The following is a 27,874-nucleotide window of genomic DNA, read 5'->3' as shown; positions in this document are numbered from 1 at the left end:
AACTGCAGTCATGGCAAGCAAGCTGCTGTGTTCATTTTTTAATTGGTTGCCAGGAAGCTTAGGATGGAATTTTGCTTATTTTTTTCCATTAATATAATCGTCCCCTGTGCAGCCCCGTGTCTGCAAAGGGCCAAAAGCTCTGTGGCCAAATGTACGGGCCCTGGAATCCCGGCTCTACCAACCATCAGCTGCATTTTTATATTTCCCTGTGCCTCAGTTTCCAAATCTGCAAAATGGGGAAACATAACACCTGCCTGGCTGGGTCTTTTCAGGTGATAAGGATAATGCTTGGTAAGTACCTGGCACAGTGTCTAAATGTAATTCTTGATCTTTTTTGAAGTCATCCAGGATGCTAATATTTAAGAGGGCAGCAATAGGTTATTCACCCTAGGATGGACGGTTTCCGCCGTAATTTGCTCAGTGGCTGTGGACCTGGCAGTTGCTTGGAGTGGGAGCTGGAAGGTAGGGAGAGAGCAGGGATACCAGATGCCTGGAGAGATGAGGAAACCATATAGTCCAAACAAATAACCCGGTCAAGAAATGGGCAGAAGACATGAACAGACATTTCTCCAAAGAAGCCCTACAAATGGCCAACCGACACATGAAAAAATACTCAATATCGCTCATCATCAGGGAAATACAAATCAAAACCACAATGAGAAACCGGTCAGAATGGCTAAAATTAACAACTCAGGAAATAATAGATGTTGGCAAGAATGTGGAGAAAAGGGAACCCTCTTACCCTGCTGATGGGAATACAAGCCGGTGCAGCCACTCTGGAAAACAGTATGGGGGTTCCTCAGAAAGTTAAAAATAGAGCCACTCTACGACCCAGTAATTGTACTACTAGGCATTTACCCAAAGGATACAAACATAGTGATTCAAAGGGGCACGTGCACCCCAATGTTTATAGCAGCAATGTCCACAATAGCCAAACTGTGGAAAGAGCCCAGCTGTCCATCGGCAGATGAACAGATAAAGAAGATGTGGTGTATATATCTGTACAATGGAATATTACTCAGCCATCAGAAAAAACGAAATCTTGCCATTTGCAACGACGTGGATGGAACTGGAGGGTATTATGCTGAGCGAAATAAGTCAGTCAGAGAAAGACAAATACCATATGATATCACTCATATGTGGAATTTAAGAAACAAAACAGATGAACATAGGGGAAGGGAAGGAAAAATAAAATAAGATGAAAACAGAGAGGGAGGCAAACCATAAAAGACTCTTAATTATGGGAAACAAACGGAGGGTTGCTGGAGGGGAGGGGGGTATGGGGATGTGGTAACAGGGTGATGGGCCTTAAGGAGGGCACATGATGTAATCAGCACTGGGTGTTATATGCAACTGATGAATCACTGGATTCTACCCCTGAAACTAATAATACACTATATATTAATGAAAGTGAACTTAAATAAATAATTAAAAAAAAAGAAACTGGAGATCTGAGAGGCTGGAAGGGCCGCTCATCTCTCCCTCCTTTTCTCTTATCACCCCTCTTCCCCACCCCACACCCTCTACCCATGCCCCCCCCCCCACCGCCATCTGCCCTGGAGGACAGATCTCCCAGGGCCCTTGGCTGCCTTGTTCCCAAATGGTGCTGCTCCTCTCCCTGCAATCTGACCCAGGCAGGACTGTCTCTGCTTCACCCTTTCCTGGCCTACCAGCTGCTCCCTCCTTACCCCGTCTCCCGAGGCACAAATTCTAATCCACCCTGGACGCGTCACACTGTAGCTTCTGGCCCATCAGTCTACCGGGTGCAAGGCGGCCCCTCATTCTGCTCACCACCAGCTCAAGTCTCTTGTCAGACATAGTGGGGACAACGGGGTTCCCTGGGCGTGCCTGCTCATAGGCCCCTCTCAGCTTTCCAGCCTCCAACACCTCAGGTTCAGTTTTCCCTGCCTGGAAAATCAGTCTGGAAAGATAAGACCTTCCGTTGTAGAAGGAACCTGAGGGATGCTCTGGTCCAGCTATGTCACCAGGCGCCAGCTATGATCAATCGGGACCTGCCTACAGAATCTAAAGCTGTCCTCAAACTTGACAAGGACAGCCATGATCGGTTAGCAATGTCTGCCATGTGTGGGTGCAATTGATTAGGGGATGTCTGCCACCGGTGCCCCTTTATGAATGCCAGATATTGCCATCCATGATCTGGTTCAACTATTCAGTCAAAGGCACAGAAGAAAAAAAAATTATATATATATATGATTTTTAATATAATTTATATATACAAATTATACGTATAAATTATATATAATAAGTATTTAATTAAAATATATAATCTTTATATATTTTATATATAAATTATATACATAAAATATATATAATCATTTATTAAATAATAAATATATTTATATTAAAATTATATTTATTTCATTTCATTTATATTTATTATGTATTCTGTCTATATTATTAACTTATATTATATTGAATATACATATCAATTATATTTTTATGATATTTTATTTTTATTTTCCCATGAGACCATGTCGGATGGTGCCCAGACACAGAATAAGATAAACCTGATTCTTACTAGCAAAAAAGATATTCCTTTTACAATCTTTTTGCTTTCTCACCGTTTGGTGCTGGCTGGAATGTCTTCAACAGTTTCCCAACACTTGCTTAGCTCCCCTTTAAACTAAGAGAGCAGATTTCCATCAGGCAATGAGTTGAGACATTTTATTTTATTGTATTTACTTTTTATAGTTACCTTTTATTTATAGTGAATATCAGCTTTTCCATTTAAAGAAGCAATACAAAGATTTTTCTTTTTAAATAAAAGTATTTAAACAAAAAAGTGAATGGATTTGAAGAAAAATTTTAAGGCAACAATAACAGAGATGGCCCACAAAGGTCACTGAAAATACATATAGCACTAATGCCCGAGGCTTGAGAAATGTAACTGTCCCAAGAACTCTTCAAAGTGTAAACTGACTCGCAGAGAGGTTTCACAGTTTGCCCTGGGACACAGAGCAAGGGTCTGGGCACTGAGCTGGGTCTGATGCTCAGGCCCGGACTGAGGAGCCTCTTGGCTCGGAACACATGGCTTGGTATGGCAGGAGGTGGGAAGGAGCCCGGTAATTAAGCTCTTCCGTGGTAACGATCCAAGACTCAGACACCCTCAGGAAAGGGGAGTTTATTTCAGGCATAAGGAAAACAAGAATCTTGAGCAAACAGTCAGCAGGCCCCCTGGCAGCAGGACTCTGGGTAGCAGAGCCCGATGCCCTCTGCTAACCGGGGTGACCTCCTCCGCAGGTTTCTCTGAGCGCCTTCTCCCCAGGCACCTGCTCCCAGGGACCTCCCTCTTTCCCTGAGTTCAAATGCTCAAGACTGAGAGAAATCTGATTGGCCAGTTCAGGCCCGGCCTCCCTGATTGGGCGGAGCTTCTGTTCTGAGCCAGTTCATAAGCTGCTTGTCGGCCTATGGGTGGGCTTGTGTCAGGTACCCACCCAATCAGCTAGGCGCAGGGCCTATAAGTGCAGGCACAGCGCGCTCACAACTCGGTGACCCGGGACAGTCCTTTCCTCGCCGGGGCTTCTAGTGTGAGAGGAAGGTTGTGGCAGACATCACGGGTGTGATCTGTGCCAGGGACAGAGGGAAGAGAAGTGGAGAGGGGGTGGTGAGCACCGAGAAGGAAGGGGCCAGCTGTGTGTGTCTGTGTTTGTGTTGCCGGGAGGATGGCCGTGAAAGGGGACGAGCCTCTTGCTGGAATGGGCCTTCTGGAACCTAGTGAGCATGGGGCTTCGCCTCTCTGTGTCTTGACCTCAGAGGGGGATGGTGCCCCCTGTATGAGGGCAGCGGGGCACAGGGAGTCCAAGCAAGGTGGTCCCAGATAGTTCATTAATTCATCCAGGGAATACGATGAGGGTGCCAAGCGCACCGTCAAGTGCGGTGAGCGAGCTGCTCTTCTGGGTGTGGGGGTGCCAGCCCCTGAGCTGCATTAGGGATCCCTCCAGTAAAGGCCTAGACTCTCTCTGACAGCCTCAGAACCTGCCACTAGGAGGGGTTTACTTTCCAGCAGCAGGCCTCCCGAGTCTGTGAAACCGCTATGGAAAGATCCAGCCAGTGTCGACTTTCCCCAGGGATTTGCGACTGTACTTGGGCCACAGTGGCAGGCACCCAGGAGCTAAGCATGCCGAGGTCACAAGAGATCCCAAGGGTGAAGTGACAGGGCCGCTTTGTCCAGCCATCCCATGACCCTGAGAACCCCCTCGGGCACTGAATCTCAAAGTTTGGGCACATTAATGGAGGCGGTATCTCCCTTCAAGGGAAGCAGAACAGACCCTTGAGGCATCAGAGGGTTTGTCACCTAGATGAGGGAGGAGAGAGCACCGCAGGGTGAAGTGACAGGGCCGCTTTGTCCAGCCATCCCATGACCCTGAGAACCCCCTCGGGCACTGAATCTCAAAGTTTGGGCACATTAATGGAGGCGGTATCTCCCTTCAAGGGAAGCAGAACAGACCCTTGAGGCATCAGAGGGTTTGTCACCTACCTAGATGAGGGAGGAGAGAGCACCGCAGGTACAGGGAACAGCATGTGCAAAGGTGTGGGGGCGTGAGGGAGCTGCTAGTGGCTCAGTAGGACCACTGGGAGGGTTCCAGAAGGGAATGTCCCAGCATGATGCTGGAGGAGCAAGAGCCAGGCCAAGAAGTGGTGTGAGGGCAGCAGGGAGCCATGGCAGGGTTTAAACAAGGGGCAGCAGAGCTGTATTTGTGGTTCAGAGAGCGCACTCTGGCTGCCCTGTGGAGGATGGGCAGGAGGGGGTGGGACTGGGGCGCGAAACCCAGGGAGGAGGACACAGTGAAGATCCCTGGAGAACCCCGAAAACTCTCCGTGAAGAGTCCTTGCGGGGCTGGGGAGGAGGGATGCTTTAGAGGCAAAAGCCATGGGACCCCACTGCAGATGAGGGGAGTCCCAGTGCCCCCACCCGCTGCAGTTCCTGGCTTGGGCCACGGAACCAGGGAGCAGCAATGACGGTTTTGGAAGTCAACAGCTGAGTGTGCAGGGCTGGGTGGGGGTGGGGGGGGGCCTTGGGGCAGAGATGTCCAGGGGGTAGCTAGACACTGGGTGACTCAGCAGTGGACAAGGCTTGAGGACAAAAAGCCCTCACCTGGGCCCGGCACAACAGTGGGCAGCGACCTGCCTGGTCATCCGTCTACACTGAGTAAGCCGGGTCCTGATCCTGCAGCTCTTGGAGGGACAGGTAGGCATCAGTATTCAGGGTCAGGCAGGAGGCAGGGGCCCTGACCTGGCCTTGCCCAGGGAGACTAGCCCAGGGGAAGCTGACCCCCTCCCCAGGGCCAGGGGCTGGGACCTCCCCTCTTCCTTCCCGTAGGGCATGCTCCGGGGGTGGCTGGCTATCCCCCAGGTCAGGCGCTCCCGGGGTGGGAGGCACCAGGGGCTGGAGGGCCCAGTCTCTGGGAGCTCCCTCCTGCCGAGAGGGGGGCAGCTTCTCTTCACCAGCTCCAGCGCCCCCCGGGGCGGGGTTGGGGGGGGCGGGGCCGCCCAGGAGACCGAGAGAGAAGAGGAGCAGGTCATCCCCCGGGGGGAAGGTGCAGTAAGCATCGTCCTCCGCTGGCAGGGGCAGGAGGGGCGGGAGGAGAGGCCCCTCGGGCGCCCCGGGCCCGCCCTCCTCAGTCTCTTCTGTGCAGGGGTCATAGGTGAAGTACACCTGGCAGGCCTCGATCTCCAGAGCATCGGGGAGGTGGAAGAAGAAGTAACCCTGGTTGGTGAAGCAGCTGGTCAGCGAGTGGCCGCTGGTCTCGGTCGAGGGTGAGGGCCCCTTCTGCTGCTGCTGCAGGAGGAGCTGTGTGGCCTTGGCGTCCCCGTCCAACACCTCCAGCGGGGAGATCTCGGCTGCCTGGGTGTTGGGGCTGAAGGATGAGGAGGGGAAGGGCGAGGAGAGCCACTTCTGCCGGTAGAGAGAGGAGATGGAACGTGAGTGGGGTGCCTCCTCCAGACTCTCGGCAACAACTCCTAACTACAGTCTACTCAGGGCTGCTACCTCCAGGAAGGCCTCCCTGACTGTACCCGCCCCCCCCCACAACCGGCTTGGAGAACACTCGGGGTCAGCCCAGGGAGGGTGCTTCCTGTAGATGCCCAGGGGATGTGTTGTTTGGATGAGGGACTGTTTCTCGAGCGCCTGCTGTGAGCCTGGCACCACGCTAGGTACCGGGCAGAGGGGAAAAGCCTCCGTGCATCTGGTGGGGGCTAGCACAAGTGTGGGAGTCCACAAACCAGTGTCAAAGCCGAAAGGGCCCTGGAGCCCGTCTTGTTCACTTTACAGATGCCCAGAGGGGGGACGTGGCCTGGTCCTGATCACACAGCCAGCGGCGGCAGGGCTGGGAACAGGCTCCCTGACAAAATCTCTGGTGGGTGCAGATGGTCCTGCAATTCTCCACCCCCCTCCCCAGTGCCGTGCAGCCCCCACCTGCCATACAGTCCCTCCACAGAGAGAAGGAAGTGCCCACCAGAGCCCTTCCCAGTGGCTCTGGAGTCTGGAGAGCCCGGGTCCTCACTGACTGTGTGACCCTGGGCAGCTCACTGCACCTCTCTGAGCCTCAATTCCACAACACTTAGCCCCCTGTTTCCCAACTTCCTTACTGTGGGCCAGCAGGAGGATGTCAGATAAGAAAATGAAGGCAGAAGTCCCTGGCCCAGGGTGAAAGGCAGCCGACCCACAGAGGCGTAAGGGACAGCAGGCCCTCAGGGGGTGTGATGGGGGCCTCGGGTGGTTACAGTTGAGAACCCCAACAGCCCTCTGCCCCGGGAGCCCTCAGCAGCTGGACTGGAGTCCCCCTGGGCACAGGGACCAGGCCCGATGGGCTCCTCCCACACTCCCGTGCCCAGCAGGCTGAGAAGAGAGGGAGAGTGCAGGTCCGGCGGGGTGGGCGGGGGGGAGGGTCCAGCACTGGAAGAGGCAGTGGAGGGGGCAGGGCCAGGCAGGTGGTGCTGGGCATGCAACCAGAAGAAGGAGAGGCCAGGCTTGTGGCCAGCACGGGTGTGCCAGGGCCTCACTGGCCCCTCTCAGAGGTGTGCGTGGTCAGCCACTTCCTGGGCCGGGGCCTCTGTCCACAATGCCCTGAAGTGGGGGTGGGAGGCAGGTGCGAAGAGAAATGTATCCCTCTTCACACACACACTCACACCCTGGCACACATACGCCCGGGTCCCATGGACAGGGGGGCAGTGGGCCTTGTGGCCTGGTAGCCAGAGGTCCTGGGGGAGAGAGAGAGGAGCAGGCCTCCCCCCCAGATGCAGAGGAGAGGGTGGGGTCCCTCTTGGCCAGGCCCAATCCCCAACCACACTGTGCCTCCCCAGGGCTTCCTCGGGAAACCCTCTCCACACCCTAGGTCTGGAGCAAGCATCTAGACCTGGGGGATGAACTCACGGGAAGATGGAGTGGTTTGTCCCTCTCCATGATGGAGCCCACTCCCACCTCAAAATGTCCTAGTCCCATAGAATCAGAAAGATTTCACCCTGGAAGAGGACTAAGGATGCATCTAGTCCAGCCTTCAACCAGGAATCCCTTCTGCTAAATTTCTGACACATAGTAAGCCAAGGCTTGCTAGAATGCCTCTGTTGATGGGGCGCTCACTACCTTTAGGGCTTTAGGAAGAATTTTAAGGAGATACATTCCCCCACATCAAGAGAACTGTAGGTAAGCTCTCCCCAGTCTTGGGAGTTTTCCAAAGAATTCCAGAAGGGGCAACTGATCGGCCGTAATAGAGAACTCCAAAGCCAAGTCTTGACACCTCTGGCCCAGTATGGCTTTCCAGCCCCTCGGCGCTCCTGCTGATCTCCCTCCACCCCCATCTCATCCTCCGCCAAATCTAGAGAGCCTGGGGACGGGAAGGTGATAGAAGCAGCCCACCACAACCCCCTTCCCCCACGACACTTCCTTCCTGAAGCAAGTGTGGGCTCAGGGAAGGGAGGCGACTGAGGTTTAAATGGGGCTCAGAGTGTTACTATTATCTGGGCCAGCACTTTCCCAGTGACTCCACATCAATTGATGAGAAGCGGCTCAAGGACTTGTGACCATGGGGGATAGGGTGTGGAGCCCACTTAGGGCTTTCTGCAGGGGGGAGAGGAACCACTGCCCATGAAGAGAGTCTGCACAAGCGGGGCGGGGGGCGGGGGAGGGTGTGGAGAAGTGGCAAGTCCTGCTCAGTCAACAGACCGGTGACAGCAATTCTAGCCAGGGCCCCTTGTGCGCCAGGCATGATCTCGGGCCCATCCACATAGTAACACTCTTTCCCTCCCGAACTAGCACAAAGACATTCCATAATGCGCCCAAGGTCACGCAGCCAGGAAGGGCTGGAGCCGGGATTAGAAGCCAGGCAGTCTGGCTCAGACGGGAGGTACTCTTCAGCCTGAGAAGGTTGGTGCCAGAGCTGGGGAAAGGGGCCCATACCCAGCCGAGAGGCCGCTCACTTCGGTATTTGTCCCCTTTCACAAAGTGCAGACCCACTCCTCCTGTGCCCCCACCCACTCACACCTCTGGCCACGCCCCTGCCAGCCTGAGCCAGCTGCCTGCTGCTCTCCTCCAGCCCCAGACTCCTACCTGGAAATCTCCTCCATGCTCTGACTTCAGCTGGGAAAAGAACTCCGAGGGGTCTGGGATGTGGCACTTCAGAACCTTCTTCAGCCTGAACAGGGGAGGAGGAGGGAGAGGAGGAAGATGAGAAGGGAAGGGGGCCACGGTATCCTGCCGGCACCCACAGCCCTGAAGGGAGGGTACGGAGCCACTCCACATTCATCTGCTGGATCAATACCAAGTGAATTCCCAGTGAGGGAGGGTACTGGACTGGGTCCTGGGGACATAAGAATGGCAGACAGAGAAGGTCCCTGATCTTAAGGAACTGACATTCCAACAGGGAGACAGACACGAACCAAAGGTGCAACACGACCATTCATTTTTTGGAAACAAAAGGCAGAGGGCTGTGCCAAAGAAGGATGTGGGGGTGCGGGACCACAGGACCCAGAGTGGTCAGGGACCACACCGAGCCAGATGTCTGGAGTCGAGTGAACGAGGAGGCGGGAGGTAGGAGAGAGGCCAAGATTGTGTGTCTTCTTGTCCAGGCTCTCATGGATGGTGGTTCAGGTTGTGCACTGCTTAAGGGCACCTGATTTTAGGGGGGTATTGAGTGGGTGCTGAATTCCAACCCATGCTCTGCTTGCCAAGCTGAGTTCCCCAGTATCTATATGCAACCCCTTCTGGTCTCCAACCACACCTGCCTCCCTGAACTCTCAGTTGTTGTAATGCTCCTCCCTCCTTCCCATGTAAGGCCTTTGCACACCCTGTTTCTTCTGTTTCTGATGCACTCCCCACCCCCTCCACCCTGCCTGGTTAGCTCCTCCTTCGGATTTCAAGGGAATCATCACTTCCTTGGGCATGCTTCTGCCAGCCACCCCTCAGCCAAGGTTCCTCTCCCCGTTGTCTGTTTCCAATTCATCGAGTACCTTCCTTTACCATCCCATTATGGTGTGTCATTGTATTTGTGTATGATTTATAAATATCTGCCTTCTCCCACGTGACTATGAGCTCCATAAAGATGGAACCGCATGCATGTGGTTTGCCCTTGTATTCCCAGCACTCGGTGCCAGGCCTGGCACTGAGCTGGCGCTCTCAACTAATAAAGGAATAAGCTAATGAATGCCAGGACCTAGAGAGATCCATGAGGACACACACATAGAGAGAGTTGGCATTTGCACACATGTGTGTATGTGTACTCAACACCCAAGAGTAATGCTCTGGGCGGGGCCTCCCTGGGGCTTTCCCCCGCCTCCGCCCCGCCCTGCTCCCCTCAGGCTGGTTCTCTGGGATTCCATCTTTGGGGTGACAAGTGCCATGCACTCACCTCCCAGGTGTTAGGCAAGGAGGACTTTGGGGAGGGCGGAGGGAACACTGGTGTGTCGGGGCAGGGGGCTCAGCCCGGGGCCTGACCTGGCAGGGGGTGTGTGTGTCAGATGAGAGCACAAAGGAGCGGGAAAGGAGGGCTCTTACCATGGTCCGATGTACTGGCAGGTGGCCAACAAGTAGACCAAGATGATAAAGCCAAAGGCAGTGGTAACGCCCACGATGATGGCGCCAAACCAAAGAAAGGGCAGAGTCTGCTTCCCTGAGGCCACTCAGGAGCGGGAGGAGAAGCAGGGAGAGGGGTTAGAGCGGCGCCCCTGCTCGCCCAGATCACTCCAGCATCCCCCTGCTGCCACCCTGGTGCTGAGGGACAGGCTGACCTCAGACCCAAGGCCTTCGCAGGTCCCGGCTAGCCCAGCAGACCTGCTTTATACAGGGCTGACAAGGGACATCGCGTGCCTCATCACAGCAGCCCTGCCGGGGAGAATACCCACTTTATAGATAAGGAAACTGAGGCTTCCAGGTGCGAGCTGCCCGCCCCCGGCCACACTGCTCACTCTGCAGGGTCACAGCGAGTGAGCTTATAATAGCAGGTGAGCACGACTGGGGCTGAGCCCTGTACCCCACTCCCAGGCCTCCCCCACCGGCTGCCCCCAGGCCACACCCCAGCCGTCCCCTCCCATCTGAGCTCCGTCCTAACCCCTTCTGTCCTTGGTACCTGCCGTCCTGAAGGCCAGGGGCTGACTCCAGGGACTCCAAGCTTTGTGGCTGCCTAGGTGGGCCCTGACTCGCACTTGAAGTTCATACAGGGTGCCTGGAGTGAGTGTCTCTAGGCAAATCCATTGCTGGTTCTGCCTGAGGATCAGCACGGAGGCCTCCTGGGGCAGAGACAGGCGGGGGTCTGTCAGAGCAGAGGGGTCTCCACGGCCCACCTCACCTCCCATGGCAGGGCTGACTGGGAGGCTGAGCAGATAACACCTTCCTTCCTCCCGGCCAGCCACCCTCCTCCCCGCCCCCCCATCCCTCTCCCCCCACGATCCCTGACCACTCAGCCCCAAGCCCCAAGGGCATCCTGAACCCCTCCCCCTCACTCATCCTCCACACACAAAGCCTGCTGCCAACCAGCTGGTTTCACCTGCCGAACCAGAACCGATTCTGGACCCTTCCCCTTCTCCCCTCTCTCCTCCCCCCATCTCAGGCAGGAGGTGGTCTCCCAGCTTCCAGCTCAACTCTGCTACAGTCTGTCTATTTGCCACGCAACCAGGAAGAGCGTTTTTCCAGAGACCTCTCCCACCCCTGGATCACTCTTTTCGCTTTTTTCCCCCGTCCTTCAGACACGCAGGCCATGTCATGGCTTCGGTGGCACCCCCTGTCTGAAGTAGCCTGCCCCAGGCCCTCCCGAATGTGGAGTCCCACTTCGTTTCCTTGATAGCCCTTCTCAATATCCCATAGTCTCCAGTCTCCCTGTTTGCAGACTGCCTTCCCACCCCCCAATGTGAGTTTCCAGAGCTCGGGGTTGGGGAGGGGGAAGCTTGTCAGGGTCGCCCTCCACTCTCTTTTCAGCGGCCAGCATGCGCCAGCACCCAGCCAGCACCCAGCGCCTAGTAAGGACTCAGTAAGTGTTGAGTGAGCAAATCCGGGGTGGGGAAGCGGCGGACCCCAGTGGCTGTGGACCACACTGGGTTTGAAGCACGGACAGGTGGCTTCCCAGGGCCCCTGAAATCTCAGAGGGCAGTCACCTGCCCCTCAGCTCTGTAAACTCTTGCTCTGGCATCTGCCACCAGCTGGAACCCCTGGGTTGTCGGGGGCACATACAGGGCGGGGGAGGCCAGAGCAGGCAGTACAGGAGAGCGGCAGGGGCTGCCTGGGGGCTGCCGTGGCTTTGCTGACATGAAGGATGGACAGGGCGACCAGGACAGCAGAGAGGAGCCCGGGCAGGTCCGGGCTGGGCCGTGCACTCACCTCCCAGCTCTGGCCCAGGGACCTCGTCCGGGCCTCAAACTCCAGGTAACTTTCAATGTAGTGGGAAGACTGAGAGACTTTCCAGGTTATGTTGCATTTGTGGGTCCCAACGTGGGTGACTTGGAGCAAGTCGGGGGCCATCAGGCGAACTGAGGCAGGAGAGAGGAAGGGAGAGTGAGCTCAGGGGATGCTGGGTGACCCTGCTGAGGGGGTAAAGCTCAGAAGCACCCCGCCTCATCTTTGCACCTACTATTTCTCCCTCCCGGCTGCCCTCCCCCACAGAGACCCTGCGTGGAGAAGCCTTCCCCCGCCACCCACCACTCTCTACCCCCTCACCTGTTTTATTTCCCTGCCCAGCCCTTAGCCCCACCTGACATATCAAATATCTATTTGGGGTTCTTTGTTCATTTTCTGTCTCCCCCACCGGACCGTGAGCTCAGTGAGGGCAGGGACTGTGGTCTCCGAGGTATCCCTGGCACCTGGAGCATTACCTGGCACGTCATAGGCGCCGGATTAAGTATCTGCTGTATGACAAAAAAGTCAAGGCCACGGTTCTCTGCATCCAGAATGGATCCGAGAGCTTTACCTGGATCATCTCGTGTAATTTAATTGAATCTCAGTAACCTTATAGGATTATAAGATTTTATGATTCTGAAGTTAAACTGACCTAAGTTTTTATAATTCTGGAACTCTGTAGAACTACACGAATAACACTGAGTGAATGTCTATTGAGCATGTGCTAAGCGGTTTCTGTGTCTGTCTCACAAACTCCTTACAGCAACCAGGGTCCGGCAGGTAACCGATTCTCCCCATTCTTGATGGGCAAACTGAGGCTCAGCTGTGTGAAATGATCTGCTGGGCAGACCACATTCAGTCAAGGCAGGGCTGCATTGAGAACCCTGCCTAGATCTCGCCCTTTCTCCCTTAGAGATGGCCTCCCCTAGAGATGGTCTGGGGACGGGGCTGGGCACCCAGTCATTCAAAACACCTTCCCAGAGCCCTGCCAGGATAAGGCCTGGTGCCGGGTACTTGGAGTAGAGACATAGGGATGACAGACGCTCTGCCCTCAGGGAGCTCACAGCCCAGTGAGGGAGACAGTCCCAGAATCAGGCAGTGAGGACCCTGAAAAAACATAAACACCCTGAAAGAGGAGGTACGATGGACTGAGAGGGTCTGGGAAGGCCTCCTGGAGGAGGTGACTCCTCACAGAGCCTTGAAGAGTGAGTGGGAACTTTCCTGGTGGGAAGAGCCTTCCGGGCTGCGGCACCCGCAAAGTCAAGGGCTCAGAGGCACGGATGGGCAAGCTGAATTCAGAGAGCTGACCTTTGGTTGTGATGGGAATACAGGCCACGAGAGGCGGGGTGCTAGATTGGGAAGCCAGGGCCAGATCCGGAGCTATGAATACCGGGGGAAGGAGCCAGGACTACGTCCCGAGGGCAGCGGGCAGTGAGAGGTCACACGTGGGTATGGAGAGAGACCGGAATGGGGAGGGTCCCAGACAGAAAGACAGGACAGGAGGTTCCTAGCCCGCCCCAGCCCCCCGACCCTTCCCAATTCCTCACTCACGGTTCTCAAAGGGCTTGAAGTCCTGGGTCATCCATGTCTTCCACCTTTCCCCTTCGTAGCACATCACGCTCATGCGGACGATGTCAGCTGCAGTCAGGCTCTGAGCCTGCAAGGGAAGGACATGGTAGGGATGGGGGGCGGGGAGGACAGGGTCGCGGGAAGACAAAGGCCGCAACAAAAGTGGGGGCCTTCACAAGCCCCACCAACTAAGGCAGGAGTCGGCAGGCTTTTTCTGTGAGGGTGCGGAGAGTAAATATTTCTAGCTTTGCACGTCAAACGGTCTCAGTCACAACTACTCAGTTCTGTTGCTGGCCTGTAAAAAGCAGTCAGAGACACCCTGTAGGGGAACGGGCATGGCTGTGTACCAATAAAACTTTATTGACAAAAACAGACAGCAAGCGGAATTTGACCCGTGATCTAAAGTGAAGTGAGCTGCCTTGGAAGGGAGGGCGTTCCCCATCACAAGAGACGTGCAGGCAGGATGAGCCCCCAAGAAAAGGCAGGTCTGGAACTGTACCTGTGTACTAGTTTTGAGTGTGAAAGCCTACCTCTCCCCATTCCCACATCCTGACTTTTTTGGGAAGGAAATGGCCAGGCGGTGAGCATCTCCTGAGGGCAGGCACTGCTCAGGTGCCTTAGGCACTTCTCTGGCTGATTCTCATAGCAATCCATCCTCCTAATGCAGGTGAGAAGCCCGAAGTCACACATGTGGTCAGCAGGGGAGTCCGGATTCAAAGCCAGGCCTCTGCAGCCGCTGCCCCCACGGAGCCCCGGCCCTGGGCCTCAGGTCCTCTCCACATCTGTGCTCTGGGTTCCGAGAGGGTGTTTTCAGCTCCAGGACCCCGGGCACAGTCCCTCTGACCTACTTGCCACAGGACCTACCCTGAGCAAACCTTGAACCTGATCATCAGAGTCCCCAGAGCTGGGAATAATTCCTCCCTCTCCACCCCAAGGACCCTGCCCCTGCTTGCGTCCGGCTGCTCTGGGGGCCTGATGTTTCCAGATAATGATGGTATTATCATCATTATTAGTACGATCACAGTCGTTGTAAAGATGCCAGGAATACATTGTGTTGGGCTCTTCCTCCGTCCCAGGCGCTCTTCTGCGTGCTGGACACACGTTCTCTCATTTAACTCTCCCATCACCCTACGGGACAGGCACTGTGGCTCTTCTCATCCTGCAGCTGAGAAGGCTGAAGCTCCGAGAGGCTAGGGCCTTGCCTGACATCGCACAGCTAGGAAACGGTGGGGCCAGGATCTGAGGGCAGACCCTCTGCAGAGCTCACGGGGACAGGCACAGCCGTCTGGCTCCAGCCGTGTGAGCCCATCTCCACATCCTCCTGCCCCTTAAGAATGGGTACGACCTGATGACGGCTGGAAAATGTGGTCTGGGCAGCCCTGGTGTCCGCCGCTGCCGAGGAGAGCGTGACAGATAATAATTTGGTGCACACCCGCATGGACATGGCCGCACGCCCATCTAGAGGCAGCCCATCTAGAGGGTTCAATTGCAGCTCTCTCCCCTCCCTGGCAGGGCCTCTCTGAGCCTCAGTTTCCTCACTGATAAGAAGGGGACAGTGCTGGGGCCCACCCACAAAGTCGCAAGGATCCACGGACTACAAAGTCAAGTGCATGCTCTCTTCTGGGTGGGGTGCCTAGGGCTTTAACCCACAGGACAGCTCTATGAGGCAGGTGCCATCATTCTTGCCATTCTGACTAGGGCAGCCTAGGACTCAGGAGTTGCCCGATGTCACCCAGCGGGCGTTACGATGAAGCCAGGGCTAGCCCCCAGACCTTCAGCTCTGGGATCCGCACTTTTAAGCCCACGTTGCCCTGCATTTGCCAAGACCTTGGGAAGAGTCAGAGGCGGTGTTGTCGTTGGTGGGCGGCCCCCCCCACCTGATGAGGCGTACAGAAGTGTCACAGGACGCACAAAGCATGGGGGAGGCGGTGAAGCAGAGGCAGAATGACCGAGCTTCTCAGACCACAGATCCCTCAACCCCCAATCGGCCCTGAGTTCTGGCCTTTGGACACTGCCCTGCTTCCTTCCGCCTCTCTTGCTCCGGGCAGGCTGCTGTGCCGTGGTCTGTAGCTAAAGCCACTGGGCTCGCTGGGCCCCAGCTCTGCCCCTGGCAGAACCCGCCTCTGCCCCTGGCCTCCCCGGGGCTCTCTTCTCAGCTCCCACTACTCACATCTGGGGATCCAAGGATCAGGTGACAGACCCACAATGCCAGGCTCACCGGCAGCAGCTCACAGGATTTGTTCCAAGGCCTTTCAAGGCAAAAGAACCTTCTTAGGACAAAAGGAGGGACCCCCCAGAGCCAGCCCTCGGGACGGCCCCCCATGCAGCAAGGCCAGTCTGTGCGGGGCTCTATGCCAACCTTGGTAGAGACCCCCGTTCCCCCACCTGTTTCACCTCCCATCACGAGCACCTCTTCTTGCCCTCCCCAGCCTGGGCCCACAGGAGCCACAGTGACCTTCGAGAAACAAGCAGTTCAGGACATCCCCCACCTAAAGCCCTCCATAGTCTTCCCATGGAGCTGGAAGGAGCCTTTGGAACCCTGTGGAATCACCACCTACCCAAGGCCATGGCCAAACCCAAAGGCACCTTTGCTGTTGCCACCAGGATGTCCAGATCATGGCAGACCCTTCCCTGACTCCCTCCCAGCCCCCAGGCTCTCAACCATGCCCCAGGCCCCTGTTGCCACAGCTGCCCTAGGAGTCTCGCAAAAAGCTTGGGGAGCCCCCTTTCTGACCACCCCCTTGCTTCTAAATCGACTCTAACCTTGGCCCATCAGCCTCACAGCCCAGTGTCCCCAAACTACCCTGTCTAGCTCGTCCCCGGCCCCTCCCCTGTAGACTGGACCCCCACTGCTCACTTCCACCCTGGTTCTAGGAATCTAAACATCAGACTGCTACACTTTCCAGACATCTGTGATACCAAGAGTCTGTGGGTCCCTATCAGTCCAAATTCTCAAAGTGCAACATCTTGGCATCTACCAGTAAGGAATCCCGAGAGTCTAAACACCAGTGATGATAAGAACCACCACTTCCCAATCCTGAGATGTTGCCGTTTTGCTGGTCAACCCCACACTAACCGTCTATCCGGATGAGCGTGGATCTTGCAGGACGTGGCCTGCGGGTCCCCATCCCAGCTCCAGACACAGGAGATGTTGGCTTTTGAGTTGTAAAAGCATGTGAGCTTGGAGGTGTCTGCTGACAAGATGAGGCATGAGTGGCTGGCCGCGGGGTGTCCACAGCCCCCCCAGGGCTCGCCCACCACCCTGTTCCTTGCACCCTGCGCCTACCAGATGAGGAGGGAGACAACCCTGCTGGGCAGAAAGGAACTCAGTGGATCCATTTCAGAGAGGACAACACTGAGCCCCAGAACGTGCAAGGCCCCATGGGCAGGCCGAGGCAGAGCGGGCATGAAAAGCCAGTGTCTGCCTTTGGCGTGGGGAGACACATGGGTGCAGCGGGGACGGGACAGAAGGGCCAAGGGAGAAGGTGGGCGCCTGATCTCTGGTCCCATTGCCCTTGCCTCCCTCCTCCCCTGCCTCCTGCCCCTGCTGCCAGGACTCTGCCGAGAAGCAGGGGTCCTGAAAGGGGTTCTACAAGGGTGTTGGCCGCCTTCCCAAGAGAAAGCGCAGCTATCCAGATGCCAGGGTCCTCACCATTCACTGCTGTGGATCCACGAGGGATGGCCAGGGCCAGGAGGAAGACAGGGAGGGACAGACACCAGGACAGACCAGGAGCTGCCATCACATCCATGGGTGGGAGCTGGGGAAGGGAGCCCTAGAGGGAGGAAGAAGGGGAGAAAGCACAAGTGAACACCTGCTCCAGGTCCCTCACCACTCCGAGAGGCAGGCTGAGCCCTGCCCATCTCAGGGTGCCTCGTTCTGCTCTCTACCAAGCCAACACCATCCAGCCTCAGGGCCTTTGCACCTGCTGGTCCCTCGGTCCCCCACACACCTCCTTCCTTTAGGGATTCAGGGAGCCATACATTGTCAGGGCTGAAAGGGCTCTCTGAGTGAGCCCACCTCCTTGTTCAAAAGCTGGGGAAACTGAGGCCCAGAAAAAGGAAAGATTTGCTCAGGTCCACATAGGGAGGCCAGCACAGAGCTGGGATTAGAGCTCACCTCTTCTCTGCCCTACTGCCCCCTTAATCACACCTAAAGCCCTCATCGGGAGGCTCCTAGATGCCAGGCTGACTTAAACTCTTTAAATGAAGCAGTAAGAACTCTATTGGAGATACTCTTATTATCTGCATTTTCAGATGGGGAAACTGAGGTACAGGGACATAAAGCAAACTGCCCAAAGTCATACAGCTGATAAGAGGCAGATGTGGAATCTGCGCCAAGGCAGACAGCCCAGAGCCCGGGCAGGGAGGGGCTCCCGTAACTTCTCTGACTATATCTTCCCCCACCACCGAGACAGTTGACATGCTCGATACTCATGTACTGACTATGTCCCAGCAACACTCGTGGGGTGTACTGAGCACTCAGGCTGTGCCCAGCATTTTACGCACACTAGATCATCTTCTCTTCCCAGCAGCCTGGGGGCTGGGTGCTTGTATTATCTATCCGCTTACACAGACGAAGGAGCTAAGGCTCTGAGTCATTAACCTGCCAAGGTCACGTGCACAGAAGAGGCAGAGTTGGGATTTCATTCCCGGCTCACTCACCCCCAGGGCCTATTCCCTCATGTCCTTCGGCCCTGCCCAGACCCCGCCCCGGGCACCGGTCCCAGAGGTAAGGCCAACAGCCTCCGGGCCCTGGAGTCGCGGAGTCAGGGCCCAGCAAGGGCACAGGCCAACTGTCAGGTGTCTGGCTTGGGTTCGAAAAGGAGCCCAGAGAGGTACCTATGGGCTCCTCCTTGCCCGGCCCACCATCCCCGCAGGAGCGGGAGCTCCCCAGTGGGGGTAGGGGATGGGGGCTGGTTGCCTTTTTCCTTGGGAACCACCCCCCCCCCCCACAGCACAGGGCACGGCATTGGGATCCTCAAGGGGTCCAGCAAGCCCTCCTGTGCCCCCCTACTCACTCAATCATGGCCCTGGAGCATGGGCACTATCCTCTCCCTGGAGGGCGTCACCCCAGGCCAGCACCAGCCAGCAAGACAACCCCATGCCAAGGACAGGACCTGGTATAGAGCCTCAGGATGAGGGGAGGAGGGTCGGGGCAAAGGCGTGCAAGATCACAGGAAGGTCAAGGCCAAACCACAGCCCCAGCAGAGGCAAGCCGGCTGGAGCAGAAGCATTGTCTAAAATGAGTTCCCTGCCACTCATAGCAGAAAGGGTGCGGCGATGTACATCACAATGGCAAAGGGCACAGGGAGGGGAGCATGGGCTATTCCAGAGCCGGTCGGGGCAGGGAGGGCTCCTGGCCGGCGCTGAGGCTGCACCCTCCAGCAGAGCAGGGCACTGAGACCCAGGGAGGCTAAGGAACCTGCTCAAGGCCACGGGCCCAGCCTCAGGGAGAGCAAGCAGGACCTCTGAGTCCTAAGCACCATAGGTCCCAGGTTCTCAAGCACACCCACGCACCCTGCCCTTCACGGCTGCACAACCACACTCACTGACTCATGAGGTCCCCCCCGCAACCCTGGAAGGTGGCTGTCATCACCCCCCTTTGACAGATGCCGAGACTGAGCTCAGCGCTGCCCGGGGAGCTGGACTCAAAGCCAGTCATCTGATTCCAAGTGAGGAGATGATAATGACAGGGACAATGACGATGACGATGGTGATGATGGTGACAGGGATGGTGACTAATACTCGGCTCTCGTTCTGTGCCTGGGTCCTTAGCACTCAGCAGATATCACCTCACTTGGTCCCCACAGCAACCCTGGGAGTAGGTACCATTATGACTCCTTTTCTCAGATGAGGAGACCAAGGCTGGTAAGCCTCTCGCCCAGGCCAGAGTGCGGCCGAGCCGGGGGTTGAACCGGGTCAGTACCGCCTGATTTCCCGCCACCGCCGGGGCTGACACTGTGGGCCGTGGGGCGCCGGGGGGCGGGGCGAGGACCAGAAGCAGGAGCACGGCAGCCAGACCGCTGGCCGTGATGGGTGCCATCTCCCCTGGTCCTCCTGGCCCCCCCCCCCACACACACACAGGGTGGTGGGCAGACGGGCGGGGCAGGGGGGCTGGCCCCTTGCTCTTTAACTCCAGAGCATCTCCCCAGCTGGGCTCGGAGTCCCGGCTGTGGGACTAGGAAGGGGGACCCTCAGAAGTGGCTCTGCCCCTCAGCCACCCCACCCCACCCCTGCGGTGCTCCTAACACCATTCAGGGCAGGAGGCCTCATTCCCCAGGAGAGAGGGCAGCTCCAGAGATGGAGTCCCATCCCCTCCAGCGGTGCCTAGAGACAGTACTGACCTGCCCGCTCACATGGCCAAGGGAGGGACAAATCCGGACTCAAACATGCCGGTCTGGCCCCCCCACCCAGGGCTCCCGGAGAGGAGGCAACCCTACTTCATGGCCAAGTCTCAGAGGGACCCCCTCCCTCCGCTCCCACCCCACAGCCTCTTAAGGAGCACTTTACACAGGGATGCCGCCCCAGTGTGGGTCCCTCCCCAGCGTGGGTCCCCTTCCACAGCCGCAAGCAGGGGGCTCGCGTGTCCCCCCACCCCACATCCCAGTGCCCTCCATCTGGGGCTCAGCTGGCCTCCCCCCCCCCCAGTCTTCCTGCCTCTTTCCTCACCCCTTCTGGGTTGGGAGGCCCCTCGTCCCAGAGCAGCCCCCAGCTTCCCCAGGGATGGGCTGGGAAAGAGGGGTAGCCCCAAACTAGGGACCAGGTTCTTCTCAAGCCAAAAGCCATGAGATCAGGACCTGCCTCATCCTTGAGGGATTTCAAGACAAGGCTGGGGGCCGGGAGGGCTGGGAGATGGAATTTCCAGCAGAATCTCCTGGGGCATCTAAGCGAGAGCTGAAAGTTGTGCCATGACCTTCACTTCCAGCCCTGGGCTGGTGGCAGGGCCGAGAGGGAGCCCCCCCCCCCAGGTCGCTGGGAACCAGACGGGGGCAGAGTGAGGGCAAAGTCACCTGGCTGAAACATGGGGATGCCACGCACGCTCTTGGGATCTCTCCACTGCTGGGTCCACAGCCATCTCCCCAGGGCCCTGCTCCGACTCCGACTGCAGCAGCCCAGGTAGTAGTTGGCTGATGAGGCCGGCAAAGACTCAAACCCCAGGGCCAGCCCACTTCCTGTGCAGAGGATGGAGGGGGCAAGGCCTGGGGTGGGGACGGGGAGAGAGCAAGCTGGTGAGAAACTCTGAAACTCCTGAAGCACCTAGGGGACCAGATAAAGATCTCCCTCCTCCGCTGGGGGGTGGGGTGGGGCGGTGTGGGTGTCTCGGTAGCAGACACACTCACACACGCGCGCGTGCACTCACACACGCACACGTGAACACACCCAGTGCCTCTTAAATAGGCGCCTTGCTGCCCGTAGGAGCCCGACACAAACATGTCCTTTGAGGTGTCCCCAGCACTTCTCACACCCTCGGAGACCTCCCTTTTCACCCAGCCTTCCAGGGAGCCCCTTACTTAGTTTAGCATTGGAGGGGACCATGTTCCAGGGCTCTGCAAACCGTTTGATGGCCTTTTATTGAACATTCTAGAACCTTCCTTTTCCTTTCAAGTCGTGGTTCCTAAGCCTTCCCTCCCCACCCCCCTGCTCAGGACTATTTTCTCAAATGATGAGAAATTGGGGGCCCCTCTTTAGAAAGGTGCACACCTAGTGAAGTCCCATCCAGCATCTAGAAGCAGCAGCTCTGCCTTCTCTCTTTCTCCTGATTTTGGTGACCCTGCTTCGGCGGGGGCGGGGGGGGTGGTGGTGTTCTGATAAGCACTTCCACAGAACCTGCCGTCTGCATGGAAGGAAGAGCAACATTGACAGCCCTGGGGAGAGAGTCAGCAGGCTCCCTTCTGAGGAGAAGCAGAAGCAAGATGCCAGCGTCCCTGAGAAGAGCGAGACCTTCTTCAGAGCCTGCCCGCAGAGTGAGCCTCCCTTCCCGGGCGTCGGTGTCCAGCGGGCAGAAGGACCTGCTGGTTCCGACCGTCCACCGCACAGAGTGGGCTCCCCCACCTCTCCTCTCTCCCAGAGCAAGGCTTTCTGGTTGCAGGAGTAGCTAATCAACACAGCCACCACAAAGATGAGAGTAGCCAAGATTTATTAAGCCTAGAAGATTTCTGGAAGCTTCTCAAGAAACCGGGAGCGCTATTTCTCCCAGGAAGGAAAGCCAGGTCAGGAAGGGGGAGGTAGGAAGGATGTTTTTCACTGTAGACCCATGTGTACCACCCGAACATATTTCCTGCCCCCAAATCAATGCATTCAGTTGAAACTTTTAGAAACACATCAAGAAAAAATACATCCCCGGGCGAAGCCAAAAATCACAGGCCCAGCTTGCCGTAAGTAGCCACTGCCCGCAGCTTTGCCCGTGGGGGTGGCTTTCGCCTGCCTGCTTGGCCGGCCCGAAACCGTGCCCGCCTCCGCCCTTCCTTGCTTAGTCCTTTCTTTCGTTCATTCAGCAAGCATTTATTGAGCGTCCCAGATGTCCCAACAGCAAGGTGGGAGGGAGCCTAAGCGCCCTCACCCAGGCCCAGAGGGTCGAGCTTTTGCGTAGGGGCTCAGGCCAGGACCCCCGAGGTGGGGAGGCAGGGGTGGCGATGGTGGGGCCGGCCCTCATCCTCCACCTAAAATCTAATGGCTGTAGGAACACGCAGGAGGGGGCACATCGTGGTAGGGAGAGAAAGTGGGAACAGGTCCCTCTCGCCCGTTGTGTTCTGTCCTCCTGGGCATCTGCTGGACTCCACAGGTCAGCCCCCCTCGTAGTCCAGGGGAGCCGTGGGGCCGAGGGGCCAGTGGGGTGTGGTGGAGTGATTTCGGCCTCCTTCCGGGCCTACAACCCGGGCCGTGTTCCCCCTCTACCTGGGTCTGTCTCCTTCCGCACTCCTCCTCCCCCTCCCTCTCTGTCTCCCCCGCTCCTTGCCCCTCCCCTGCAAGAATCCACTAGAGGATGTGAAGCCCTAGCAGGCACCTGAAGGCGCCACTCCCCACTCCCCAGCCAAACCACACTGCACTGTAACAGGAGCGAGAAGGGAAGGGCCCGGGAGGTTCGGAGGTTTGGCTTCAGCAGTCGGTGGGCTTCACCCCGACTGGCACACAGAGGTGCCACTGGTGCCGAGCTGGGTGGTAAAGCCAGGTGAGGGCTAAGCGGGCAGGCCGGGCTTGGGCCCCCCGGGCGTGTGCAGAGTGGGCGGGGAGCAGGATGCTCTGTCCAGCCCCCACACTGGTCCCAGCGGCCATCACCTGCCTCTGAGCCAGGTGCACAGAAGCCCCCCCTTCCAGGCCCCCCGTTTCCACTCCTGATCTGCCCCCCCAGTCTGTTCTCCACTCAGCAGCCAGAACAATCTTTCCCAAAGCCAAATCAGGTCATTCCTCTGCAGCACCCCTTTTAAACTCTCCAGTGGTTCCCAGCGCTTTCAGAATCAAATCCGGACTCTTCGTCTTAGCCTCAAAGCCCCATAGGAGCAGCCCGGCCGCCATGTCTGGCCTCCTCCTGGGGCTCAGGCATGCTGCTGTTTGGCAACTCCCCGCGCCTCGGGGCTGTACGCACAGCTCCTCCTGCTCTCTGCCGAGCCAGCCCCTTCCTTCCCATCCTCAGGCAAGGAAACTGAGGCTCGGCGGTCATCTGACAGAACGTGGCAGAGCCAGGATTCGACCCGGGGTGTGTCTGAGAGAGGATATCCAAGTCTCTGAGGGATCCTGAAGAGGAATCCAGAAGCTTGTCTAATGGCAGGGGCCTGACAGAGCCCACTGAGGCCTGCCCAGACCTTTATCTCAGGACTTCTGGGGGTCAGACCTAGCCTCCTCCTCTGCCAGCCGCCAAACAGCCAGGTGCATCAAAGGCTGGTCCCTAGAACCGCCTCTCCCGTGCCCTCCGCACCTCCACCGTCGCTCCCCACTGGGTCTCACAGTGCCCACTGCCCACACCAGCCACCCTGCACCCTCAGCTTTCAGGGCACAGCCCCAGCAGCTCCCGGCTCCCGAGGGGGGACCCCACTTTCGTAGGTGCCCTGGGGCAAGCACATATGGGGTCTTCCGGCTTCCTCCTCCTTATCCCCCATGCGGAAGCCCCCTCACGTCTCGTGCCAACTGTGCCTTTCACATAGAAAGTCATTTCCTGCGGCGCCTGGGTGGCTCCGTGGATGAAGCATCTGCCTTCGTCTCAGGTCCTGATCCCGACGTCCTGGGATCGAGTCCCTCATGGGGCTCCCTGCTCCGTGGGAAGCCTGCTTCTCCCTCTGCCTCTCCCTCTGCCGCTCCCCACTGCTTGTGTGCTCTCTCTCTCTCTCAAATAAATAGATAAAATCTTCAAACAAAAAGCAAGCCTGCCTCCCCTCTTCCTCGCCAGGACTGCCTGAGGGGAGCTAGCTGTCCCGCTCTGCCTGGGCCCAAAAGGGTTTCAGGACATGGGACGTTCAGTGCCAAGGCTGGGAGAACATCAGTCACCCATTCCCACCCTACTCATGCCCCACTAACTCAGCCCACCCAGCCAGGGCGGCTTCTATGCACACATGGGCAACTGCGTCTTGTGTCACGGCGGGCAGCAGGAACTATGTGTGACTCATGCAGACAGTTCCAGAGTCTAGAAGTCACTTGGCATACAGCATGTGTCAAGATTCAGGGAAGGGAGGAAAAGGAAGACTCAGAGTTTCCAAATCTAATACAATGACGATTCCAGAAGATACAAATTTAGAAGGACACAGGGAGTAATGTATTTGACGTTTGCCGTCAGCATGGTTTTAAAGGTTGGGTCACTTCATCGGTGGGTGCTCCAAGGGGACCCCTCTGGGGGGTAGGTTTTGACGACCTCCATCAACAGCTCCGGCCCATGACCCAGTCGTGGCATGTCTCAAGCTCATCCTGCAGAGAGAGGCGTGCACACATAGGAAATGTGTGCGCCAAGCCTGGAAGCAGCCAGAATGTGCATCAACAGAGGACGACTGGTGAGTGAGTTAAGGACTATCCGCACAGCGGAATGCGATGGAGCCGAAGACAGCTTTCTGTTCCTGACCGGGAACAGTCCCCAAGGTGCATGGTGGAGTGACCCAAAGCCAAGTTCAGAACATAATGTGTGTTGGCCATGACCTGTGTAGAAGGGGCAAACGCGAGTGTGTGAGTGTGTGAATGTGAGAAAGGGTGTGCAAGTGTGTGGCGGTGTGGATGTACATGAGGGCGAACTTGTCTGTGTGAGTGTGTTGCCCGGATGTGCATGTGTACATTTGTAAGGGTGCATGTGAGGGTGTGATGGTGAGTAGGTGTGAGCACACATGTCGTGAGTGTGTGCTGGGTGCGAAGGTGCACCTGTGGGGGGGAGGGTGTGGGTATGTGAGTGTGTGTATTTGTGAAAATGTGGTGTGTGCGTGCCTGCATCAGGCTAAGTGTGCGTGTGCGTGCGAACGTACGTGTGTGAGCATGTCTGTGAACTAGCGTGTACGTGCACTAAGTTGTTCTGGAAGGAGTTTCTAGAGACTGGTAGCAGTAGTTTCTTTCAGGGAGGGGAGCTGGGAGACGAGGGAGGGTGAGGAAAGGGAGGACTTTCCTCAATAATCTTTGGTGGCTCAGTCGTTAAGCGTCTGCCTTCGGCCTAGGTCATGATCCCAGGGTCCTGGGATGGAGTCCCGCATCGGGCTCCCCGCTCAGCAGGGAGCCTGCTTCTCCCTCTCCCGCTCCCCCTGCTGTGTTCCCTCTCTCGCTGTGTCTCTCTCTGTCAAATAAATAAATAAAATCTTTTAAAAAAATAATCTTTGGTGCAATATGAACTTTGTTTCCTCGGAACATAATACCTACTGAAGAAAATAAAAATTTAGAACCAAATACAAAATAAAAACTAGGGGGCCCTTTGTGGGAGACAAAGCTCCTCTGAGGGCTCCCCAAATACCAGTCCTCCTACGACCCCTGATCATTTCTCACCCTTTCCGAGGAACCTGAGAATGTCCTCGAGCCTCCAGGCCTGTGGGACCACCTCCCTGTGCCAAAGGAGCATGGGGAGAGAAGCATGCTGTCCACAGTCATCCCGACTCCTAACCCTGGTCTCTCGACTGCCAGGCCACAGTCCCGTAATGGGGACATTTAGAAGAGCGCGAGACCCTCTACCAGCACCTGCAATGGTCTCCCCCTTTCCCGTGGGAAACAGGTAGAAAAGAATCCTTTCGCTTTTTCTTCAGCAGGTTTCACCAAGATCTGTGATCTTTCTCAGAAGACAATCTAGGTGTTGCACCAAGGAAAGAGAATGTGTGATGTTTGCAATGTGTCCGTGAGAAGTTCCTCTCAATCTAGAAGTTATGCTTGCTTGCTTTTTTTTTTTTTTCTTGGTGTTTTTATTAAGGAATCGGAAAAAAATGTAAAGGCCCCTCTCTACGGAGGCTGTGCCTGGCTGTCCCCACTGCCTACGGTGTCTGCTTGGAGGAAAGCAGTCAGGTGGGGTCCAAAATCGGCCCCAGCTCTGGAATGACGCCCCCAGTCAAGCCGGGCTCCGGCAACAGGACCCCAGGGCCCCCAGACAACGGGGGACCCCCGGGAAGTAAGGATGGCAGCTTCCGGCGGGGGGCAGGTGCCAGGTGGGCCAGCCCTGGCCCTGTCTCACATAGAGAGACTGTAAAACCTTCCCCTGGCCCCTGACCCTTGGCATCCTGGCATGTCAGTCGCATTGCCACCTCAAGAATCTCAATGAGGCGGCACTGAGAGAAAAGGGGCAACTCTCCGTTGGCAGATCCCGAAACAGGACACAGGGAGGATACAGAAAACCTGCGGGTCTCCTTCTGGGAAGAAGGGGACCGAACTGAGCTTGAGGAAGGGATGTTCTGGGCAGGCGCAAAGCCTCTAGAGGTGCTGGGCCAGTGAGAAGGATTCATGGATAAGGTTCCCTGCGGGCGGTGCTCAGGGGAGCGTGGTGCTGCTGCGGGCCCCCTCATTCTTCCCAGGGCGCCCTAACCCTGACCCTTCCCCACCTGCGTACCCACACAAGCACGCCATCAAATTGAAAACAAGGATCCCCGGGCAGCATTTCTAGGTATATGGGCTTTGTAGGGACACTCCAGGGGCCCCCCCAATCCCATTGCCAGGACATCATGGCCCACATGGTGGCTCTAGACGATCAGCAATGGACCGAAACACACCCCACCATCTTGGCCTCCCAACCTCGAGGACGGTCATGCGAGGGGGGCATCTCCCTCACGGTGGGTTTGGGCAGGAGTCCACAGCTGATATGCCCAAGGGGGCCAGGCGGGAGCGCAGGCCTGAGGCCGGTGGGGAGACCAGGGCAGCATCCCCAGACTCCGTCCGTCCGTGCCGAAGAAGGCAGGTGGGCATGTTGGCTCCCTCCTGCCCGAAAACGCCCCTTTTCAAGAGATGCTCAACACTGGGGTTTAAAAACTTGTGAAATCATCCCATTTCACATATTGGCCATCAATGCTCACAAATACACAGCACATATTCCGCGCCCCCGCCCCCCGCCCAGGTCTGCCTCAGAAAACAACACAGGAAGGGGCATTTGGGGGCGGGGAGGCTGGGGCCCAGGGCTGATGCAGGACCCTCTGTCGGGGGCGTTTCATCTCGGCTGCTGGCCGGATATTTATCTTCCATCGTGGTCACAGAGCAGCTCTGCAAACCTTTCCTGTGTTGGAGGTGTTTGCTTCTCCAGGAGCCCTGTGTCCCAAGCAACCAGCCAAAGCATTACTTTCCAAGCCTCCTTTGCAACAGGGGGTGGGCAGGTGACCAGGCTCCTCCAATGGGAAGTCTCCACTGGAGACCTCAGTTTGGGAGCCTGGAGCCCGCGAGGCCAGTAAGGGGGCCAAGGACTCCAGGAGGCCAGAAAGGGGGCGATCCACAGGGCCTATCCCACATGCGACACCCCTCCAAGCCTGAGTTGCCGGTCCTGCCAGAGATTCCCGAGCTTCAGAATATCCTAAATAAATCCCTTTTCTAATGAAACAAGGTTAGGCCAGGTTTCTGTGGCTTGCAACAGGTGCTTTTGCCGCATGTGGAGGGACAGTCGCTTAGCACACCGATTTAAGATTTGAAGTTGTCCTTAATTGCCACCCTACCCCCACCACCCCCTTTGGCAATGGCTGACCGGCTTGCGGGACAGCGAGGTGAGAATCCGGTGAGAGGACGAGAGAAGTATGCCTGCCCCACAGTTCTCTCTCCTGCGGCGTTGGCTGGGGGCCCAAGGTGTGACGCAGGCCCTGCAGCCAGGTGTCAGCCCTGGGTCTCAAGGGGACAACACAGGAGGGCCTAAGACAAAAACTTCCTGCGGCCTAGTGAAGTCAAGGGGTAGGTGACCCTGCAAAGGGGCTTTACAGCGGCATGTCTTCCTGGCTGGCTTCATGGTTGAACGGCTGACTTTCAAGTTCTAGTGAGGCCCATGCACACCCCCGTCGGCTGGCTGACCTTGAATCTGTCCCACTGACTGGTTTCCACTTTGGGTGCTGGTTA

General features: G+C 56.9%; 1 protein-coding gene across 4 annotated transcripts; it reads right to left on the bottom strand.

Moving 5' to 3' along the window:
• Positions 1-3,126: 3,126 nt before the first annotated feature.
• Positions 3,127-20,549, bottom strand: IL2RB (interleukin 2 receptor subunit beta). 4 transcript variants are annotated; one of them, XR_003520178.2, is made up of 11 exons: positions 20,419-20,549; positions 17,061-17,181; positions 16,485-16,602; positions 15,579-15,657; positions 13,391-13,496; positions 11,825-11,973; positions 10,581-10,740; positions 10,010-10,133; positions 8,567-8,651; positions 4,495-5,917; positions 3,127-4,315 (listed from the first exon to the last, which is right to left on the bottom strand). XR_003520178.2 is itself a non-coding variant. In XM_027595721.2 (10 exons), exons 2-10 carry the CDS (start codon positions 17,155-17,157, stop codon positions 5,162-5,164), a joined length of 1,674 nt encoding a protein of 557 aa, XP_027451522.1. In that variant the 5' UTR covers positions 17,158-17,181; positions 20,419-20,549; the 3' UTR covers positions 3,127-5,161. The 4 variants fall into 4 exon arrangements, 3 of the variants coding, with proteins under 3 accessions (XP_027451522.1, XP_027451524.1, XP_027451523.1); XM_027595721.2 differs by having other exon boundaries at positions 3,127-5,917; XM_027595723.2 differs by having other exon boundaries at positions 3,127-5,917; positions 10,010-10,124.
• Positions 20,550-27,874: the final 7,325 nt, after the last annotated feature.

This window comes from Zalophus californianus, chromosome 9 (genome assembly GCF_009762305.2).
Source record: "Zalophus californianus isolate mZalCal1 chromosome 9, mZalCal1.pri.v2, whole genome shotgun sequence".
NCBI lineage: Eukaryota > Metazoa > Chordata > Mammalia > Carnivora > Otariidae > Zalophus > Zalophus californianus.
This window is presented reverse-complemented; position numbering and strand designations above follow the sequence as displayed.